The sequence below is a fragment of the Rhinolophus hipposideros genome, assembly GCF_964194185.1.
Source record: "Rhinolophus hipposideros genome assembly, chromosome: 20".
Taxonomy (NCBI): Eukaryota; Metazoa; Chordata; class Mammalia; order Chiroptera; family Rhinolophidae; genus Rhinolophus; species Rhinolophus hipposideros.
The window spans coordinates 49302636-49325709 of NC_138066.1; the positions used below are offsets into that span (position 1 = coordinate 49302636).

Below are 23074 nucleotides of genomic sequence, written 5' to 3' on the forward strand. Positions count from 1 at the left end.
TGATAGTTGGTTTTTCTAGTTACAAAGTAATACATGTTCAAGCAGACAACTTGAGAAACACAAGAAAGGACAAAACCAGCCATCCTTTCACCACTCAGTGATGCCAACGTTATCACAGCAGTGTCTTTCCAGAAAGGCACCCTTCCACCCATCTGCCTACCTACCCGCCCATCTCTGTATCTATGCGCTGTTTCAAACCATGCATACTATTTTATAGTCTCTTTTTTCATTTAGAAAGGCATGATAAACGTTTTTAAAGTCTATAATTTGACAACGTAACTACTCATATTAGAGACAGGAGCATACTTCATTTAATCAATTCCATATTATTCAGTGTTTTAAGTTGGTTTTACTTTGTTTTTGCTGATACACATGTGGTGGTGAGAGCCTTGTTCTTACATTTCTACATGCTTGTTTGATTACTTCCTTAGGACAAATTCCTAGAAGTGGAATTACTGGATCAAAGAGTAAGCATATTTTTAAGACTTTTTAAAATATTTTGCCAAGTCGTTCTCCAGAAAGCTGATTTCGATTTTGCTCTCCTACTAGCAGCATATCAGGAGGCTTTTACACAGGAAGGCTGAAATCCTGGTTCAGATTCCATCTGTGGCCCATTTCTCCACCCCCCACTTTCCTAGGCTGTCACACTAAAGGAATTTAAAACAATTTTAAAACAAGCTTAAGAAAAAGTAATTAGGCAAGAAAATCTGACACAAATGCTGGTCTATTCTAAAGCCAAAATAAATGACTTTGGGATTAAAATTTTTTTCTGGAGTAGCAAAGTTAATCATATTCATTTGCGTAGGTACTTGGGAGTCAGCCATAACTCCTATTTTGAGTTTTGTTTTTTTTTTTTAAAGATAGGTTCTTCCTTCACTCTTTTCCCTTTCTCCTCCAAACCCTCCAAAAAAGAAAAATAAAAGGGGGAAAACCAAACAAACAGAAAACCTTGTGCTTTTCATCTTCCATTTAGAATATTACCTCAGTCTTCTCTTTCAAAGGTACTGACCCGAAAGGTTTGGTCCGTAAGGCCCTGAGCAGACCAAACTTCATTCTTTGTCCTAAAATCTTTGCCAAAAGGCTGTTTTCATTATGAAAAGTAAAATGAAATTCTAGAAGCTGCCCTTAGGTTCCTTCATAAGGCTGTTAAGAATTGATTTACTCCAGGACGACGTCTGAGAAACGGGAAGGCATTCCACAAGCCCATATGGAGCTCGATGCAAGAAGACATGACATGCCTGGCGGAAGGCTTGGCGGTCTTCCTCCGTCAGTGGGCCTGGTGCTGGGTGACTTCCCGTTTCCTGGCGGAGCTGTGCCAGGGCGCTGCATGGAGAAAACAGTCTCTGGCTGGTTTTCCTTGTCTCCACTCACCCCCTAAGTTAGGAAGACATCTACTGAGTCCTACTATGTGCCAGGCATCACACTGCGTTCTTTAGATATATTTTTTCATTTTCCTTTATTTAATTGTGGTGACATACACGCCATGAAGTTTATCACCGTAACCATTTTAAGCACACTGTTTGGTGGCATGAAGTACATTCACATGTCGGGCTACCATCACCACCATCCATCTCCAGTTCCGATACATTCTTATTTAATGTTCTCAACACTAACAGATGTGTCTACCATGCCCACCAGATCGCAAGCTCTTGGAGGACAGCCTGACACTCAGGAGGAACTCGAAAATGTGTTGGTTGATTGACCAAATGAAGGCTGTCGGTATTAGCATCCGGATTTTGCTTATAAAGAAACGGAGACTCAAAAGATTACTGTGATTACGAAGGTCCCAGGTCTAACGAGCAGCAGAACCGGGATTTAAAGCCAAAAGCCAAGCTCTCTCTATTACAGCTCCCTCGACCATCACAGGGCCAGTCTTCGGGTTGTTCTGATCCTGGGAGTGTTCTAGAAACCTGAGGGGAGTGCAGAGAGTCTGACAGCTAACCAATCACTGCAGAAGGTTCAGAAGCCAGTTCAGGTTCTGGAAACAGTCGAAACTCTGGATGGCACCCTTACACTTGGGCAGCAGTACATACAAGAGCATACCTAATCCTTTTACATTTTAATGGGAGTACGTAAGGTCCTTGCAGAGACAAGTTTTCTCGGAGCACAGCATGACCAAATCCTTCCGTGTGTAAGATCTAACAGCACCTTGCACAGTTGTGTAAGACACAAATGGACACGCAGGCTATGACGATGTCACAGAGCACGGCCGGCAGCCGCCTCGGAAGCAGTCACCATTCACCTTCTGCTCAAGATACTCAAATTCGTGTTCCGGGTACATATTTCTAAGGCGCGGCGGTTTGTCCTCTAAATTATTTTCAAAGGACAAAGACATTCACCCATTCATTCAACACGCCTGCTGTACCCTGCGGACTGTGCTAGGCCTGGGGCTCAGGGAGGGACCCGGCACCCCTCCTCCTCGTCCCGTCTGTAAGGGGCCCCACACCCTGACAGCTGGCGGCTGGTGCGCGGCCCTCGGGCAGGCCACCCTCCCTGGCCTGGCCCGCAGTGTCTGCACTGACACAAGCCCAAACCTCGGAGCGACTGAAATCCAAACACCTCAGGACCGGGATGGGCGTCCCGGCTCAGCAGGGTGAGCTCTGCCAACGCGCCCCAGGGGATGCCAACGAAGGCTCTGCGTGAAAACTGAGCATGTTCCTCTTTGGCCCTTTAGCCTGGTCTTCACCAGCTTCCGGTTCCGTTTGCCTTATATCGGCAAAGTGCCACCTGGTGGCCAAAGGCGGAACTGCCAGTTTAGATGGACCGGAAGCGGCAGAGTGTGTGTGTGTGTGTGTGTGTGTGTGTGTGTGTGTACACACATACATAAGTATATATCAACAACATAGCCTGGATTTTTAATAGCCACTCTAATTTCAACTACTTTGTTAAACTACCCCTACGGGCGCACTCACATTTTTGTTGTAGTAGGATACACGGTCACAATGCCTACGAGATAGTAGGTTATCTTAGCTTATTTCAGTTGTAAATTACTGGGCAATTCCCAGTGGTCTATAAAAAAAGACTATAATCCACTAATAAAAATAAATAATTAACTTTGATTAAAGGTTTTTGAAAAAGTACATAATTTGCTAACGTTTGCTATCCGATTCTGGCCTGCCACTGGGAGCGCCTCCTAGCTGGCTGGCGCCTGTGTCCTTTCCATGTTCCCCCCAGGTTCTGAGCACCTCCTTACTTTCTGGTACCACACGATAGTCCAGGTTCACCTGTTTTACCTGTCCTATCTCTGAAATTGATCACGTCGCCAAGGAGCCCTGGCTCCTTTTCAGAGAAGTGTACCTCATACCATTACTTGCTTACTAATTTTTCACTGATGAACACTTGGTCATTTCCAGGTTATTACAAAGATGCAATGAACATTCCTTGAAAGAAATCTTAATAGGAAAAGAAGGGGGAGCATAAGAAAACAAATTAATATGTACAAATGCAGTGTTTACTTAGGAAAGAAAAAGCCCAAATGCCAAAAATCTGCTTCCAAAGAAAATCCTTTTAGACAATTTATAAAACAGAAAAGTGCTCATTTTCTGTATTAACAGACGTGTAATATTTATGCCAAAGAATCAAATAATAGTTACTATGGAAACCAACATCTGGGGGTCACATGAATAACTCATTTACAGCACTACAAAAACCTTTGAATAGATTTTTGGGCTTTTATATATAAATTTCAGTTCCTTTTTATTTGATGCCTGGTTATTTTCTCAGCTTTCTCTACTTCCTCTCTTCTCAGAAATGTAGCGTGTCCAAGACTTAACCAGTGGGTATTTTTAGACTGGTGATGCTTTAGAACATTTTCTTAGATCAGTGTCAGGGGAGAACAGTTTAGTCTCTGCTTGAATGCTACAAAATGAATACAAATTTGCCTACTTAACCAGCTGCAGCCGGAGACAGACTGAACCAGGCCTGCTGTAGACCAGAGTGTCAATGAGCTGCTATATTTACAGCAGTAAAACCCCCTTTCACTAATTTTCCATCCTGTCTTCGTGGGGAGTTAATCACCAGTGTAGAAAGGTGATCACAAAGCTGATGAGATGCAAGACAGAGGGTGTCACAAGATGACCTTAACACAAAGATGCTGTGTCCAGGTTTGGTTACCAAAGGAATCGATCCAAGGAGGCAGTCTATTTATAGTCTGTTAACTTCCCCGCTTGGTCCCCTGGCAGGGAGCACACACAATGTCATGGCTATGTGACATCCCATCTAATGTTGACCTTTTCCAAAATATTTTAATCCTAGTATGAGTATGCCCGATTAACCAGTTCTCTCTGTTCACCCTAACAGGTGATAAGCGTGAAAAATCCACTGCAGAGTAAAGCACAGATCTCCGTCAATGACCATTGCAGACCATTTTTTCTCTCTTTTCCTATGGTTTGGGCCTTGGCTCATATTGTTTGGGAATACTGAGACAAAGCAACTTGTTCAGGACCACTGTGATATCAAATGTGCCCCTGGGGATATGTGGACTGCTTTGACGACAACTGAAAGCTACTCAACTTCCGGTTCCTCACTGATAGGAAGCCCTCCCAAAGACACAGGCCCCTGCCAGCAGGATAAAACACCCAATCATACTGAGCTTCTAAAGTAAAAGTACCTTCTTCAAAATGAGCGGTTTTTAGATACACAGCATTTTGCCTAACACCACCTAGTATTTAGGAGAGTTAAAAAGGAAAAAGATGTGCTGTTAGTCAAGCAGACAGTCACCGTTTCCCTCCAGCAAGGTGGTAAGTAAATAATGACTAATGGGGGCAGCTAGTTAGCTCAGTTGGTTAGAGCGTGGTGCTCTTAACAACAAGGTTGCCGGTTCAATCCCTACATGGGCCTCTGTGAGCTGCACCCTCCACAACTAGATTGAAACAACTACTTGACTTGGAGCTGATGGGCCCTGGAAAAACACACTTAAAAATAAATAAAATAATGACTAATTGTCAGAGAAACTAGTCCTTTCAGAGAAGCACCCCATTCTAGATGCCTGACTTCCGGATTTCATCTGGTCAGGAAATTCATAACCCAGCTCACAAATAAGAATCCATTTGCAAGTAAGATATTTTGAGATGCCTGATACTGTATGTAAATAATATGCCTAGAGAGGCAAATACCAGTCAAAATAGGTATTTAAAAATATACAACACATATTTTTTTCCCAAAGAAGCCTAATATAGCTATTATGTTCTAGATGGTGAATCCCAGAGACAAAATGCAAATATCCACGATACACCATGTTCAGAGTCCAACTCCAAGGTTGATTTATGCCACTGGCAGTTCTCTCATCCTGTGTTCCATCCCCGACCCTTCCTTGGCCTCCTACCTGAGATCTCTGCATCCCTCCACGTCTGTCACCTACCACATCTCAGTCCATCGTTGTAAGTGTCCTTTCCTGAGTCACATCCTTCAATACCTCCAATTTTCTTGGTCTCAGCAGCCACCTCTGAATGGCTCTTCCTCTTTTTACCGATTTCCTGCCTGCTGCTAAGACCCTTGGCTTCTGATCATCTTTCAGGGCTTGTCAGAGGTGATTCCAGTTCATCAAGAATAAATAGGTGTCCTAGTATTAACCATAAGCTTCCTGAGGCTAAAAATAGCCAAGTTCCAAGTTTAAACACAGGGTAAAGCAAAGATGGCGCAACAGATCGTAATTCCCCAGAAGCACTACATAGCTGAATCTCCTAACATCACTAGCTGGTTCCTGGGTTTATAATCTCCGACTGGCCATTCATACAAGATTTTTTAAAGCTCTACTTAACAATCTGTCAAGAAGGCACAACCCCACAATTAAGTGGGAAGTCAAAGTTCAGCAAGAGGATTTAGTGACTGGCTTCCAACAAATAAATCATGGAAAAGACCTGCAGTGGATAAACCTGACAGACTCCACCTTGACCAAGAGCTCAAGGTCACTATCCCCAGTAATAAGTCATGAGCTACTATGTATCTCTGATATGATGCTATAAGAAGGGTATTCACCTCTGTAGCGTTCTTCCCCTAAGTTCATAACCCCGCTCCAATCACAAAACATCAGAAAACACAAAATACCTAACCGGTACATCTCAAAATTGTCAAGGTCATGAAAAATAAGGGAAAACCCCTGAAACTGTCAGAGATTGGAGGAGATGGAGACGTGACAACCACAGGTAATGTGGTGTCTTGGATTAGATCCTGGAACTAAAAAAATGACATTAGTGGAAAAACTGGGGTAGCCCTAATAAAGTCTGTAGTTTTTCCAATTTTTTTAGTTTGGACAAATATACCGTGGTTATGTAAGATGTGAACATTAGAGGAAGCTGTGTGAAGGGTATGTGGGAATTCCCTACTGTCTTTGCAATTCTTCTATATTAAATTATTTTTAAAAATAATTTCTGCAAGAGGAATGCTGAGATGAAATGGAAAGCAGAGGATCTCAAAGTCAAAGGTGTAGGTCTCAGTTCTTGTATGACTGGTTGTGTGACTTTAGACTAATCGTTGTACCCTAGTAATTCTCCACTTCCTTACCAGTAAAATAGGCTTAATAATCGCTACCTCGCAATTTGTGAGATTAAAGGCTGTATGAACCAAGGTCTAGTCAGGAAAACAGAAACCACACCAGTTATTTTCATGGAGAGAATTTAAAATAAGGAACTGGTTAAACAGGTATTGAAGAACTAAAAACACCACAAGGGGACACTGAGCTGACAGAGGGGGGAGGGGGAGGGGAGGGGGAGGGGGAGAGGGAGAGAAACGGCAGGAAGCAGCTATCAGTCCCAGGGCCGATTGAACAAGGGGGAGAGCTTGGGGTTGTCAGATCCTAGAAGCACCCCCCCAAACTGGGACTCAAACTTTTGAGGTGGGTGAACTACCCCTTCTCTTCCCGCCCTGCAGGCCCGCTAGCGCTCCCTATTGGCAGATTAATGCAGAACACAGCGGTGGTCGGGAAACGTGGCGCTTGGAGGCCCAGCAGCATCACGGAGCCCAAGGTTTAGAGGGTGGTTTGGGGGTGGGAAACAACTTGCTTGTTAACTGTGAAAGAACTCTGTAAATGTCACCTGCTGGGACTTATTCTTATCATAACTTCTATTAAGTTCCTAGGCTAACGACATGTTCCCCCTCTTTCCTTTAAAAATATTGTCACAGTTATGGATTAGTAGATACACCTCTGGTGTTCACAGCGTTTAAAATTTTAATAAATGGAAAATATGGCTAGGTACTACATTCTAGTCTATAATTATAGCACCTTTACGGCAAAGCCTGCTTATCAGTGCTGTGTTGTAAAGATCATTCTCGTCTAATTTTCTGTAATAATCAGGGCTACTATTTCAGTTGATTGGCCTGACAAGCCCATTTTAGAGAGTGAAATAAGTGTGCTGCTTACGGATGCTACTTACGTGTGACCAACTGTTAAGCTATGTGATCCAGAAGTCTTTGACTTTTATAGACTTTTGTAGAATAGTTTCATTAGAATTTAAGGCCACTCTATATCTCTTTAAAAGCTGAAAAAGTTAACCAAAGTTTTCTTTGAAATGCAACACCAATAAGAACAGTTTCCCGTAAGATGGGGTCTACAACAGGAAACAGAGGTGAGAATACGTACACCAAGTTTCAGTATGTTTCAAAGAAATTTCGAGGAAATTCCTACAACATGTGCTTTAGTTTCACTGCTGAATACCAGAGTTCTTTGTGCTCTGGTTTGTTAAGGAACATAATAACATTAAACAACAAATCAAAAGTTCAAGCGTTTAGTGGCATTTTCCAAGTCAGCAAAACTTATGTCATAAAGTTCCCTTCTCAGAGCTTCTGTAAGGCTGCCTACACTTCATTTATTACTTCCCCTTATGTAGGTATGTGTCTGATTTTCCTGCGAGATTATAAATTGGAGGGCAAAAATCCATGGAGGAGCCGTCTTTGCCTGACCCGTAGTGGTTAGACCAGCATACATAGAGGACAGAAACAGATATCTGTAGAATGAAGGGATGAGAAGGTCTTCGGGGAGACTACAGCATGCGGTAGTGACTCCCCAGATTCCGAACATTTGCCCCTCAGACTAAATGGCAGGCTGGCACAATTAATGGTCACAAAATAATTGAAAAAAAGACTGCCATGTTTGTGGGTTTGTCGTTTTTTAAATAAAGAGTTTGTGGAACAACATTTATTAAGTTTAGAAGCTGAGACACTCTGGTCCTGCCAATGAGCTGTGTGCAAAACGAGAGAAGGAAATGGTTTCATGAAAGCAGTACAACACCAAGGGCTGGAAGACCAGGTTCTGCCTCGGTTCTCACACCTACTGACAGGTGAGCCCTGGGCATCGGTTTCCTCATTTATAAAATGGGATTCGCAGCCCTTGTCTATCTTGTAGGGTGATTCTGATCAAGGAAATAATGTTTGAAAGTCATACCAACAATTTATCATTAGTAAATATCAGCGGCTATCATTAGTGATAATTTTACCTTCTTTGAAGAATTCTACCTGCAATATCATTTGAATACTTGGAAAAAAAGACTGTACAAGTGAAATACCGGCCATTAGATAAGTATGTCTTATCTGTGACTCCCAAAGCTCTTGGATGAAATACAATTGGGACGGTGTCTCACTTTGTTGTGACCCAGGAGAATTACTGTGACTCCGCCCTACACTCCACTGGAATTTAACATCTTGGGAACAGCAACCCCCGTGGAGACACACAAATCCTTAACACAGTGATTGGAAGGCTCTTTGAGACTCTCAGTTTATGATGAAAAGGAAATGGAAGACTGTTTAACATAAAATGAGAGTGACGCAAGCTGGCCTCTTGTCTGTTGTGATCTGGGCTGTCTAACAGACATGTGACTTCTGCAGGGCGATTGTAAACAGTCACAAACTAGGGGAGGAAATGAAGCACGGGCCTGAGAGGGACGGTCTGTCCCGCTGAGAGACCAGCACAGCGGCTGGGAGCGGGCTGAGCGCTGTGACGCAGAAGCAACACTGACCTGCCACCCGCCCACTGCCATGTGCACACACAGGGCCTGGGCATCTCAGTGGCACACACCACAGACAGGGCTCCCTGGGCTTTGTGGGGACCAGGCCTCAGAGAACACTGGCACGTCTGTGAACCACCGCTCCTTTCCAAGACATATATAGTATATATTTTTTAAAGTCAGGTCTATGTAGGTATAATTTACATTCAGTAAAATTCACCCTTTTTACTGTACAGTTCTATGAATTTTGACTAATACATACGCTAGATAACCACCGTCATACTCAAGGACATTTCCGTCTCCCCGAAACGTTCCTTCCTGCCCTTCTGAGGTCAACCCCTTCCTCCACCCTGTCCCTGGCGACCACTGATCTGTTTCCTAGCCCTGTAGTTTTGCCCTTTCCAGAATGACAAGACACATTCTTTACAAAGCTTAAATAAAACAGCCAAAGGCCTCATTCAACTCGCACAGATCACTGTGTGTTCAGCTGCTATATCAGAAGGAGGGGACAGACAGCTCAGGGTATGATGGGTGGGGAGGGCAGCAAAATCCACTGCAGCCTGAGATAACTCTGCCAGCTTCACTGAAAGCAGGACATGTCTCAGGGAGATTTAAGCAGCTCTTTAAATTCGAAGACAAAGGCCTCTTATTCTGAATTGTCCTGATATAAATACCCTGCTTCCCTCTTTCATGATTGCATCGTCCTAGACACAACTAGATTTCCTTCCAGTTCAAGCGAGACTTTGGTGTTAAAAGAAAACATAAATTACTACAGCTGGAACTGAATGCAGAGTAATAAGAAATTCTCTAAAGGTAAAATGCTCGAGTTTCAGTAGAATATTCTCTCTCCTGTCAGATTTGGCTTGACCTCATATTGAGTTATTTTGTGCCTCGTGAAATACTGAAGTTTCATTGAACTCTGCAAGGCTCACTCAGAGCTTCCTGCACAACTGCACGCTACCATAAAGGAAAGCACAACGGACGCATGAATGCAAAAAAGGGACAATTAAGAGCCCCGTGGCAAATCTAGGAGGGAAACAGCAAATTACTTTCTTGCACAAGGTCATATTACAGCTATTATTTTGAAAAACTTTTAAAATTTTTACAGAAGGAAAACCCTTGTACCTGAACTTTCAAAGCCTAAATTATATTGTTTATCCAATGCTCTTTCTACTCTATGTAATAAATAATTTACACAAGTCATCAGGAAAATGAAAATTAATTCTGTACACTCACCAGGATGGCTAAAATGAAAAAGACGGAAAACACTAGGTGCCGGGGACTCTAAAGCCCGCTGTGGGAGGAAAATTAACACAATCGCTCTGTAAAACTGTTTAGCAGTATCTACTACAGCAGACTCGGTGCTCCAGCAATGCCACTGCTAAAAACATTCCTCACAGATACACAAAAGACATATAACACACTGTTCAGAGCAGCGCTATTCCTCATAGCTAAAGTACCCCACACAACAGAATGCCAAATGCCATCAATAAGAGGGGAAACCGGGCTATATTCGTGCATGGAACACCTGCGCAATGAGAATGAACAAACTGTCGTTAGGATACAATGCAGAGAACGTCTCATAGACATTCTGAGTGACAAGAGCCAGACAGAGACGGGCACATACGCCACGGTTCCACTTACATCCAGTTCAAACCAGAAGAGAAACCAGGATCATGGTTACCTTGGGTTACGAGTAGTGCTTGGAAGGGGATCCAGGGGGAGCTTCTTGGAGGCTAGAAATGTTCTTTGTCTTGATCTGGATGCTGGTCACTGAGGTGTGTTCACTTTGTGAAAATCACCTGCGTGTGTATGATCTGTTGCCTTTCAGTACGGCTGTTATACTTCAATAAACATAGTTTTTAAAAAGGAAAAGCCAGCCCTATATAAATGGGTCTAGAATGACCTCCAAGGTATACTATTCAATTAAAAAGGGCATTCGTGTATATGGGATGTGGAATGATGTACCCCCTCTGCCCCTCACCAGGCCCATTCCTGTCCCCCAGCTGCTGAGAACATTGGCCACACACAGCCCATCCATTGCTGCTCCTTCTTCAGGAAGGAGGAACGAGTCCCTTGGTCTGTGACAGTGCCCCCTGATTCCTCCTTCATCACACCCCACAGGACAGCCAACAGCCAGTGACTCATGGAGAGGGCATACCAAAGGCCGCCCCCTTACCTCAACATGGGGTGACTCTGGTACCAGTTGTACTCCAAAGCTTTCCTGAGGGACCAGGTTGAGGCGAATCTCTGCCACAAGCATGTCATTGCTTAGTTTTGCTCCCATGCCCCGTTTGGCTTCTGTAATCGCCTTCTCCGGAGAGCATTCCTTCAACAAATAGCTTTCATAAAGATCTCCACCTCAGTTTTGCTTCCAGAGAGCCTGACCTAAACCACGTGGTACCAGAAGTTGCCTAAGGAAGTGGATTCTGCGGGTGGAATTTGGAAGTAGGTCACCCACCAGCCAGTTGGCAATGAGGACCCATCACTGGGTGTGGTCCCTGGAGTGCTATGGTAATGTGACATGTGGTAGGGCATGCTCTGGCTGGCTTACCGTTTCTGGTATAGGAGGTACAGGGGAAATGGTTATCATCAGGACTGTGGAATTGGCTGGGTGTTATGAAGAGTTTATTGAAAATGGAAAAAGACAGTCTCAGATACAGCCATCAACCATTTAAAGCCAAGTATGACAGCCAGCCTCCTTTGGCAACATTTTAAAGACACTCATTTCCTGCAGGCACAGGACCTAATTGTAAGGAGTGGCAGAACTCAAAAGAAGTCTGAACTCTTAGCCCAAGCAAGTCTACCAAGCCAAAGCCAGGCCCTGTTGGGGGAGGAGGCAACGCTAAGGCTTGAGATGGGCACGTCTGTGCACATTTACCGGGGAACCATGAGCCCCGATTCCCGGGGCCTGCAAAGCAGCAAACGCCCTCTCCCTGTAAGACAGAGGCACCCCACACACACGCTTGAAAACTACACAGCGGTCTTAAACAAGACAAGTACTTACAAGACAATGCCTGCCCTGCAAAGGACCTGCCCCCATCTTACCTCCTGGCCGCCAGATAAAAATTGGGGTCAAATCTCTGTATCACTCAACCGGGGCCTGCTGGGCCTGCTAGGAGGGGAGGGGGTCATTATGCCAAAGATGCCATGGGACCAGGCTAACACATGCACTGGCAGGAACCGGAAGTGTATGTGAAGTCTGTCCTGAGGGTGCTGGATCGAGGGGCGTGAAATATAAAGTGGGAGCAGGAAGAGCCTGTTGCTATGGGGACATGCTCTCGTGACACAGAATTAACACCTTGGCGAGGGCCCTGGGTCTAATATGTGTTAGGGGAGGGAATCTCTTGGGAGCCTGGATTCCAGGGCTAAATGATTCCAGAGCTGGCACAGCAGTCTTTGGAAGATCAAAAGGCTTAGAGGAGAAGGCACGCTCGAATGGGTCTGCCTCATCAAACGGGAGAACCCAGCAGCTCGCTGTGTCCTTTGGGAGGGCCCGGAAGACACTGTGATGACCAAAACCCAGACTCTGCCTCTCTATTGGTCACCAACGGCGATTCTGCCTCCCAAACCACGGCCCCCCTTCCCGTTCCTACTGCCCCCTGACATCAGACTTCCATCAGGCCCCATCCGGACAACTGGTTGCTCTTTATCTGTTCTCGGCCCTCTAGCTCATCCCCCACACTGTCCTTTGAGCGATCTTTCAAGCGCGTATTACACGACTCCCAGTTTCAACCCCATCAACGTTTCCCCGTGCCTATAGGACACAAACCCAAGGCTTGCGGGACCCCGTGGGCTCGGCCTGGCTCCGCAGCCTACGTCCCCCTCACTCCCTTCTGGGCCCTGCACATTGGTTATGCTGACTCACCTGTAGGGCGCAGACCTCACCTTGGCTAGATGTCTGTGACCTCGCTCATCAGCGCTCCTCCGACCTGCTGGTGTTTCCTGGCTGAAGTGCCTTCAGGCAGGGATTACGTGTTGTCTGTCTTTGAATCCCTAGTGTTTAACCATCCTGGAGTATCACAGGTGTTCAATGAAATGTTCAATGAATGAAGGAATGACTGAGTGAGTCAATCAATCAATGATTTGTGTAATGGGAACAGGGGAAAAGATCAACAGTGGGCACGGCCTAATGATTATTAAAGAGAACTGTCTTCTCAACGCATACCAGGTTATGGGAAGAACAGAGAAGAAATGATTTCCTTCTCCTAGTGCAGTTTTACAATCCGAATTGGTTTTGAGATGCTTATATAGAGAAGGTAACCTGCGAGGCTGACAGCTACTAAAAACTGTTCATTCATCTCCAACCAAGTTTCTTCCCCAGAGACTCTTCTTCCTTTCCCATAATGTTAGGTTACATTGTAATCCCTTTCCATCACTTTAATCCATAAGGACAAACCCAGAAGCCTACATGCCAGACAGATAAGGCCTGATCCCTGTCTCACACCGCAAAGCACTGTGGTAGCTGGCACACACAACGAACATCCTCCCTCCCTAACCTCAGCCAACGAGACATCTTTAGCTAAAGAAAGAAGCAAACTCAGTTGCCATTTTTTGCTTTAAAATAAATAAATAAATAAAGATCTAGGCAGTAGTTTCAAACTCTCTTCCCCCAGATACTTAACTACAAAGGAAAAGATGGTCACTCAACCACAGAGACACCCACAGTGTCTCCACAAAGTTGCCATTCAACAAAGTCACCCAGCTGTGACCGGAATGGGCACACGACAACGTCTTGTGCTGGTGTGTGCCCTCTTGATCTGGGTGTGGGTACAAGGGTATTTGTTTACGGTTTCTTTAAAATGGAGATATATGGTTTACATATTTATATATAAATATTTCACAATTCACAATTAAAAAGTGAAAAGAAAACGAAACAATAGAAAGTAAATTAAAAGCAGCTGTTTCTTGTTTTCAAAAAAGAAACTTAAGGCGTGGGGAGTGAACATAACAACCGATTTGAGTTCTTCTGGAGCACGCCTTCTCGTCACGGGTGCCTCAGTCTGGGAAGGGTAGCTACGGTCGGTGACACGGTTCACAGTGCTCTGTCCCATGTCACCTGCTCACACACTGGCCCCCCCATTCACCTGATGATCCACCTACTACAGAAACCCATCTCCGTAAAGCAGAGGTCTCGGGGCGGAGAACTTCTAGAACAGAAGCCACATAAAAATCCCCTTTATATGGCCAGTAGCAAGTGCTCCCACACAACTAGCTTTTAAAAATGGTCTTTTTTATGCTATAACTTATTTTCCAAAGGTGTAGTTAATGTTACAATTACTGTGAAGTCTCATATTTTATGCTTTTATCTACCTAACAACAACAACAAAAATCTATCCTACTGTTCACATAAAAGTAATCAGCTTTTTCATGGTATCTCTGGAATCAAGAAAAAGTTAACACTAACTCTTGAATCAAGCCTATAATTTGGTTATGTGGAAATATGGCTATCATGTGACCTGCACACTGCAAAATAGCCTTTGTTTATAAACTCAGAATGTATTCACTAAGTGGCATGAAACAACTTTCCCTAAAAGAAGGCATTTGAAATAATTTATTCATCTTTATTAAGGTTACAAAGTAACATAAGTGGAATACTTTTTTTTGGGTTTTCTTTGGGGTAAGAATAAAAAACAAACTAAATTTCCAAACCGAAGAACTAAAAAAAGTTCATTGATATACTTTTCTAAAACGGAATGATCACTTCTTCCTTAGCCCTATGTAGGCCTTAAAACCCGAGTAACACCCATGTCACAGCAGCAGTATTCATTACAGCAAGAGGTGGAAACAACCCACGTGTCCACCGTGGACGAATGATAAACAAAACGTGGTCCATCCAGACAATGGAGTATCACCCAAGATTCAAAAGGAAGGAAAATCTGACATTCTCACGTGTGCTACAACATGGATACACCTTGATGGCTTTATGCTCAGTGAAACAGCCAGACTTAAAAAGACAAATATTGTAAGAGTCCACACATATGAGGAACTTAGAGCAGCCAAATTCATAGAGGCAGAAAGTAAAAGGGTGCTTGCCATGGGCCTGGGGAAAGGACAACAGGGAATTAATGTTCGAAGGGTACAGAGTTTCAGTTTGACAAGATGAAAAGAGTTCTGGGAATGGTAGCACGACAATGCAAGTGTACTCAATACTACCAAACTGTACACTTACAATGGGTAAGATGGTAAATTTTAGGTGATATGTATGGTATCTCCATTTAACAAAAAACCCTGAAGGTAAAAGAAAAGGTTGAGGGGCGGCCAGTTGGCTCAGTTGGTTGGAGCGCTTGCTCTTAACAACAGGGTTGCCGGTTCGATTCCCGCATGGGATGGTGGGCTGCATCCCCTGCAACTAGATTGAAAACGGCGACTGGACTTGGAGCTGATGGGCCCTGGAGAAACACACGGTTCCCCAATATTCCCCAATTAAAAAAAAATTTTTTTTTAATTAAAAAGAAAAGGTTGAGAAGACCAGTTACTGAACCAAGCTGGGTGACCACCTCCGGGAGAGCCCAGAAGTAGGGAGATGTGTATTATAAGAATGCTATGTTTTTAAATCTGTAAGTAAAACTGTCTGTAACGCCCTAAGGCATTTAAAAAGTATGAATATTCATTCCCGTGTTTAGCTCTTTTATAGTCTGGGTTTCCTTTTTCTCTCAAGTTGTTAAAAAGCAGGCCACATCCGTAAGGAAACCAAGTTTCTGAGAGGATGAAGCTACCTGGCTCTATTCCTTACCGTGCTTATTCTGATATTTTGGTCATTTTCCACAAGCCCCCAGCTACTTCCCAGCCCCCCCTGGCAGGTCACACGCTTTCTGTAGTGCACGGAAAAAAGAAATTAAACTCATTATTTTATGAACTTCCTTAATTTTCTTCCTTCTATACCTTCTCCTAGACCTATTTCCTTCCTCTGCTCAGCAGCAGTCCCTTCTCTGTTTAAGAAAATTACAATGTGTTTAATTGTATTGGAATAGCTATGCACAGTGTCAGATGGGTAGTAAACTTGTTGGGGTTATCATTTTGTGAGGAGTGTAAATGTCTAATCATTAAGTTGTTTTGTACCCCCAAAACTTATTTAAAAATTTAAAAATAATGCAAAAATGTGTTTAATTGAAAAATGAAAACGGAAAACGTGTTCACTGGGGAAGACTCAAACAACAAGATGTACCCCCAAGAGTTACCGCTACGACAGGTTAAAATGGGATGTCCTCTTACGTTATTTTTGTGCACCTCTAAATACAAATACACAAACACAGACATATGCAGTCAGTTTTGTCAGAAATGAAATCAGGCTCTACATTATACAGGGTGCCAAAAAAATGTATACACATTTTAAGAAAGGAAAAAATGATTAAAATTGTAGTACTCAATATATACCGATACCAAAAGATGAATACAAGTCACGATGGACTGCTGCAATGACAAGAGGTGCTCACAGTGGTTCCCATCAGCGCCCAGACACTTCCGGTTACGGCAGACTACTGCTTGAGCCACGTTGACCAAAGCGTCCACTTGTGCACATTTCTTTGGCCCCCCCAGCATGTTGCATCGTGCTATTTTGGGTAAATGAGTGGGACTGGCCGTAGGATACAGACCTACCTAAGTTTTGGCTGAGTACCAGTTCCGAGGATAGACACACTGCAATTTATTTAACAATTCCTTCCCCACCAGCAGAAAAGCCTCACATCTGGTGTCAAAAGTACATGAGTGTCGCAGCAGAACGTTAGAGTGGAGGAGACACACAACATGCATTTGTGCATTGGTGGGCTTCCTCACGTCGCTTGTTCACTCCGCATTGATGACCTTCCCGATCTCTGCCTGGGAAATCCTGCTCATGCCTCCAAGCTCAAGGGCTCATGTCTCAGAATGGGTGCCCACCCTCTCCCACAGAACTCACCACAATCCATCAGTCAGGGGCAATCTGCCTACCCCCACACTGCGAGCGCCTCAGGGCCAAAGCTTCCCATCAGCGCGTTCCCAATAGCTAGCACAGTGTACGATTCATAAACATTTGACTCACAGAACGAATGAACAGCACGACGACGGACACAAAGCTCTCTCTGTGCAAAACTCTACTTCACAAGTGGATATGCTGTCAATTTCCTTGAAATCACTTGCTCTCCCTGCACACATGTGAATAAAAGGTTTCAATGTACAGAAACTGGCTTTAAGTACAACTTCTGGGTCTACTTCTCTTAGAGGAAAAAGAAAAGCCCTCCTGTGTGCAGCTTGGTTCTGAAGGCCAGCTGTGCAGCCCTGGTTGCAGAGAGCACGAGGAGGGAGCAATGTGTCAGTAGGGCCCAGCGACGGGACACACAAGGTGATGCAGTGTTAAGACTTGACTAAAACTCCACTACTTTCCTCCAGAGAGAAGAAATCTGAACTTGGGGAGAGTCAAAGTATCACTTGATTCTCTGACAATCCAAGTTCACCGAGTCTCTAAACAGCTTCGAGTTTTAGCATTAATTTACCTACAAAACAAGATCTGACGCAATAAAGGAGTGAAAAATCAGCCCAGCTCTTCCACCGCTCCGGAAGGGAAGGGGTGGTCTCCATTCGACATTTAATAACTGGGAGGTACTAACACCCAGTTAGTACCTCCCCCGCGCAGGGACCAGAGCAGAAAGGCCTGCGGAAGTCCTGGTCACCACTTAGAGCAGTTACTGAAAAACCAGTGACTATTCTCTCCCCCCAGAACTCTCAGTAGCTGCAGATATAGCCAACCTGAAGGGTTAGTGGGTATAGCCAACACCGCTCCAGGCTTTTCCATCCAGCAGGGTCATGGCATTTTTCAAACATTATATTCCTCTGAAGTGAGAACTATCTCCACGTTCCAACTGGGTAATTTGAGAACCTGACCAATAGACTCCCCAAGGTTGCAAAGAGTTTAATGGTAAGACGTGAAAAAAAAAAAAATTGAAATCTTGACTCCATCCTCTCTTCAACCATCTCTGTATGTGTACATATACTCTAGGTGTTTGAATGTGACCCTTAAGTCTTGATAATAAATTTAACTCTCACGGATTGATTATCTATCTAGCTCAGTAGTGCTCCAGTAAGAACTACAGGTGGAGTGATAGCTCCATCGAATGATTCCGATCATTCAGAAATGCCAGGAAATACAAGTCCCAGAGGCCAGGAAGTCTATGGCATTTCTATTTTACATAACAATTTATTTCAACATATTCCATCCCCATCTTCATTCTCTCTGGGAAGCAGAGCTCCTGGATGGCTTTAAAAGGCTATTCTTAGGCAACCGGATGGCTCAGTTGGTTAGAGCACAAGCTCTCAACAACAAGGTTGCTGGTTCAATTCCCGCATGAGTTGGTGGGTTGTGCCCCCTGCAACTAAAGATTGAAAATGGCGACTGGACTTGGAGCTGAGCTGCGCCCTCCACAACTAGATTGAAGGACGACTTGGAGCTGATGGGCCCCGGAGAAACACACTGTTTCCTGATATTCCCCAATAAAAATTTTTTTTTTTAAAAAAAGGCTGTTCTCTTTGCCCTGCAACTTGACGCTCATTTACTGATACCGGAGACATGTTACTAGAGAGTAGAAGTCACTTCCTCAGAACTCAAGCTGCAAGTCCACCTCCAATCACTGCGCCTTCCCCTAACAAGCGTGATGGGCGATGATGGCAAAGCCAGAGGTCAGACCCGCAGATGGAATTACACACCAAGAGCACTGTCTCAAGAGGGACTCCAAGAGAACATGTCGTCGCCACTCTGTCTACTTTTAGACATTGCTCTGACTCTGACAAACTGCACTTGGTCTGCTCAGACAGAGCCACAGACAGGACGTGGGCCAGTTCCTAAGCCCACCTGCCCTCACAGCAGAAATGGCTCTAGAGTTGGACGTTTGAGGTCAAATTCTGATTCAGTCACTGAGGGCTCTGCAATCTTTAAGTTCTTCGTGCCTCCTGTTTCTCACCTGTCACGTGAGAACTGTCCTCTTTAGGGTGTTGAGGACAAAAATGAGATAACACATCTGAAGAGCTTAGAACACCTAGCCAAGCAAACAGTGAGTGTTCGGTACATGTGAGCTATTATTATTATTATTAAATAACACATGGGGAGAGAAAAGGGAAACGTACTACATTCGTTCTGCCTACTCTGTTTCTGCCTATTTGAAATTACTTTGATTTGCTTTCTTAACATGAAATTATAATGTCTTTTGAAAACACCTGCTCTGTACAATGTGAAACATATGTAACGATTACTACATAGAAAACAACAACAAAAAGGCCAATGTTGATACTCCTTTGAAAAAAAGCTTCCAGCTCAAGGTCAAGGCTGCTGTCCAGAGCTTCAGGAAGAGCTCATTCACAGGCTCACAGAGAGATGTAAACACAGCAATTAAATTGGGAAAGTTTGTCAGCCAGCAGAAATCTCAAAATGAAACCTAAAGAAGCACTGACCCGTTTAAAAATCATCTTTATGGCCTGAGAAGGTAAAAGGTAAAAACAAAACAAAAAAAAACCCAACCAAACAAACAAACAAAAAACTATTCTGACACCAGAGAAAAGAAAAAAGAAAGGAAGAAACTGATGCAAATTGAAGTCCATGGAAGAAGAAAGGGCCATTTACAAGTGTGAGCTGCCCTCTGTGCGTGAGGAAAAATTCTTACCTGGCTCTGTCACAGAAAAAAGATCTTTCTATTCTAATTGCTAAGGTAGTCAGAGCAAAACCAAAGAGTAGGCATTTGACAAGTATTATCTGGCATAACTTAATTTGAAGAAAAAAGGAATTGGTATTTTGAAAAGTTGGCAAAGAATTAGAAGAGGGTCACTACAGAGAGAAAAGAAGAAAAGAAGAAAACAAGACACCCAACAACAACAAAATTGTTTTTTAATAATTAAAGATCAAGATGAAAGACATCACCAGATTAATCTTCCTGGAAAAAAAACAAACAAAAAAACCCAACCAATTTCTCCAGGTCACTTAACTGCCTAAAATTGTCAATTATTTCCCATAGCCAATAGAAGAAAGTCAAAACCTCTCGAGGGAAGGGAGCCCCCACCTACCTTTCCAATTGTTTTTCCGCCATCAGGAAATGTCCACTCCCGTCAGACTGGTTTCCTTGTTTGTTCCAGGGAGGAAAAAACCATGCCCATTTCAGCTTTGTATCCCCAGCACCTATCACAGTACCTGGTACATGGTGTTTGCTCTCAGTAAGTGCGGGTTGATTCAACAAAAACGGGAATGCTTTCAGGCCTGCGCTTCACTCCTAGAAAGCCCTTTTCCCACCCAGCTAGTGAAAACCCAGCCATTCTCCAAAGCCTCAATGAATGTCCCCTTCACCACCTCTTCTAACTCCAGCAATGAGGCAATCTGCCCTCGCCATTCCCCAGTCCCAGTCTCAATTTGTACAGAATCCAATGACTTCAGAACTTTATTGCTGTTTAAACATTTCCTGTGCATATGTTTTGTCAGCCCCACTAAACTGAGAACTTCTAGAGGAAGGTATGATATTTTGAAGAAAAAGAGAAGCAGTGGAAAGAAAGGTCATTGATCTGTGGTCTGGCAGACCTAGCTATGTGACTGTGGGAAACTTTTATATAAAAGGCTTATTAGAACAGTGCCCGGCACGTAATATGTACGCCGTAAATGCTCACTATTACCTACCACGCTACATCTCTTAGAACCTCAGTTCTCTCACTTACAAAATGGGATTAATAATAAATCCTCCAAGAAAAAAAAGAAACCGAAAAAAAGAAAACAAAACAAAAATACAAAAAGAATAATAAATCCTCTGTCAGGTGGGTATTTATGAAGATTAGGAATAATGTCTGAAAGGTCTCTAGGACCTTCCTTAGCACACAGTAGCCAATCAAGAGCCACATGGCAGCTATTATTACAAAGCCTCATGCTGGGTGCAGAGAAAATGCCCCATAAAAGTTTATGGAATGAGTTGAATGAACTCAGAGAGACATAGTCTAATATCAACTCACATATCAAGGGAAACTTTCCAGCCATTCATTCAACAAATCTTTATTAAGGGTTATCATTACGGATCAGGCTTTGTTCTAGGTGCAGGAGAGCAACAGTAAAAATAGTCCTTGCCCTATGAAATTTACATTCCAGAGGGGAAGGCAGTTAACAAACACAGGGCGAGACAGAGAAATAAAAGCCTTGTACCTTATATGGTACAAGGTGCTATGAAGCAGAAAAAAGAGCAAGAGAGGGCAAACTAGCGGGGCTGGGAAAGGGCTGCCTGCAGAGGTGGCATTTAGGCGGAGACCCGAGTCATTGGGAGATCAGGATTTTGTGAGATGCCCTCACCCTTGGGCAGACCCTGGTAGCCTTTCCACAGCTTAGCCTCTAGTGCCAGGAGACACAGCTCCACCAGCAAGGGGGCTGTCTGGCTGCCACGGCCCCTCTCAACTCAGACCAAGCCACCAATGCTGCTGAACTAGCGATTACAAATGTATTTGTATGACTGTCTGAAGTGGTCACTTAGCCCCATGTGGAAGTAAATAGATTACACCCATACCGCTACTGGTCTGTTCCCCAGGAAGTTCAGGTCGCTGTTCTCTCCAAACAGGTAACCTTCAGGATGAGTGGAATCAAACTTCTCTCCTCCCATGATGAAGTGGCTGGCAAAATAGCTTCCTAGAGACAAAGATGGAATGGAAACCAGTTAAACTAAGCCTAGTGAAAGTGCCAATTTGGAAAGATGTTAGTCCTTGAAACAAATAATTAGGACAATTTCTCACCCCAGCAGAGCTTTCTTCTCTTGATGTGGGACAATGGCACAAAATAAGTAAAATCATAACAGTGAGAACCCAAGATGCCAAACGTGAAATAGATCACTGTTTTTTCTCTGCGCATTCTTAATCAAATCTTTACTGTGATCTGTCTCTAATACCACCAGTCAAGACACGAGAAGGCCCCACAATGCACATTAATAAATATATGCATGTATTTTGTTCCTGATTTTCTTTAAACTTTCAGTGGTTATTCTCTGTCCTATGTGTGTTCAGGAATCTTAACCACAAGTATCAGCATGTGTACACACACACATACAATTCTCTGCCTAGATTTTCACAAGCCAGCTAATAGCGACACACAGAAGTCTCAGTACCACTGTACCACGTGTACGCCTCCATAACCCCCTACGATGAAGGCTCTTCATTTTTCATATTTGCTTCAAAATGATTAATAGGAAAATGCAAATGTAAATAATACAGCTGTCTCTGACTTCACCTACCAATTACCACACAGATTATGAAGTTCAATTGGATAACCGTTGAGTGTTATGAAAGAAAGACACGCGTGCACACGCCCACTCTCAGTGTCTCAAATTCAGTAACAGTGCTAACGGCCAAGGATGCGGGGACATCAGTCATGGCAGGCCCTCAGCCCCACACTACAATGACTAGATGCAATCGGCAGTCAAGGTCAGAATTCCCACCAGCCTCATCCAGACAGACCGAGGAACTGCTCCAGGATGCGATGAGACTGGTAAGTCACCAGAGGCGGCTCAGGTAACGCTGCCCATCCCACGTGGGAATACTTCCCAACTTTGACAATTACACGAATCACTCCACCCAAATTCCTACACTCCGACTCTCCCTTGAAGGTAAGCTGTCCAAAGTGGGCTCAGACTGTAATATGCACTCTCATACAGTCCAATTCTTGGGTGACTACAAACAACTTGTGGCGAATGGCTTCTTTATGTCTTATAGAGTAAGGATACAGATTAAACTCCCTACATCTGTTTCAATTTTTGTTGAAGTGTTATGGCAAACTCAAAAAAAAAAAAAAATGAGATTCAGCACTTCCAGCCTGTGACGAAGCCATAGGAAGGAAGACAGAGAAGAAAATTCTAACAAAAAAACTGAGCCAAATATTCAATTTTGGATTTTCTACACATGGACCTCTGGTCTAGAAATACTTCTCAAACAAAACAACGTGGATAATATCACTCACCACAAAGTGAGGCAATTCTTTAATTAAACAACAAGCAAGAAAAGATTTGCAGATAACTGCAGCCAAAATCAAAGCAATCAGAAGAATTCGACAGTTACCCATGAAAACTTCAAAACACAACGAGCAGCCATCTGCAGTGAAACAACTGTGCAATTCGCCATTTAGGAAAGCTTAATTATCAATTATTTACATCCAGCACTTACTA

General features: G+C 43.6%; 1 protein-coding gene across 2 annotated transcripts in view; it reads right to left on the reverse strand.

The window, feature by feature from the left end:
* The window catches only part of RNF157 (ring finger protein 157), a 64615-nt gene that overhangs the window by 28235 nt on the left and 13306 nt on the right, over positions 1-23074 (reverse strand). For both annotated transcript variants that reach the window (XM_081028681.1, XM_081028682.1), the window contains exon 2: positions 21431-21549. In XM_081028681.1, the coding sequence (XP_080884807.1) occupies positions 21431-21549 (119 nt within the window). The remainder of the gene's footprint in view (positions 1-21430; positions 21550-23074) is intronic.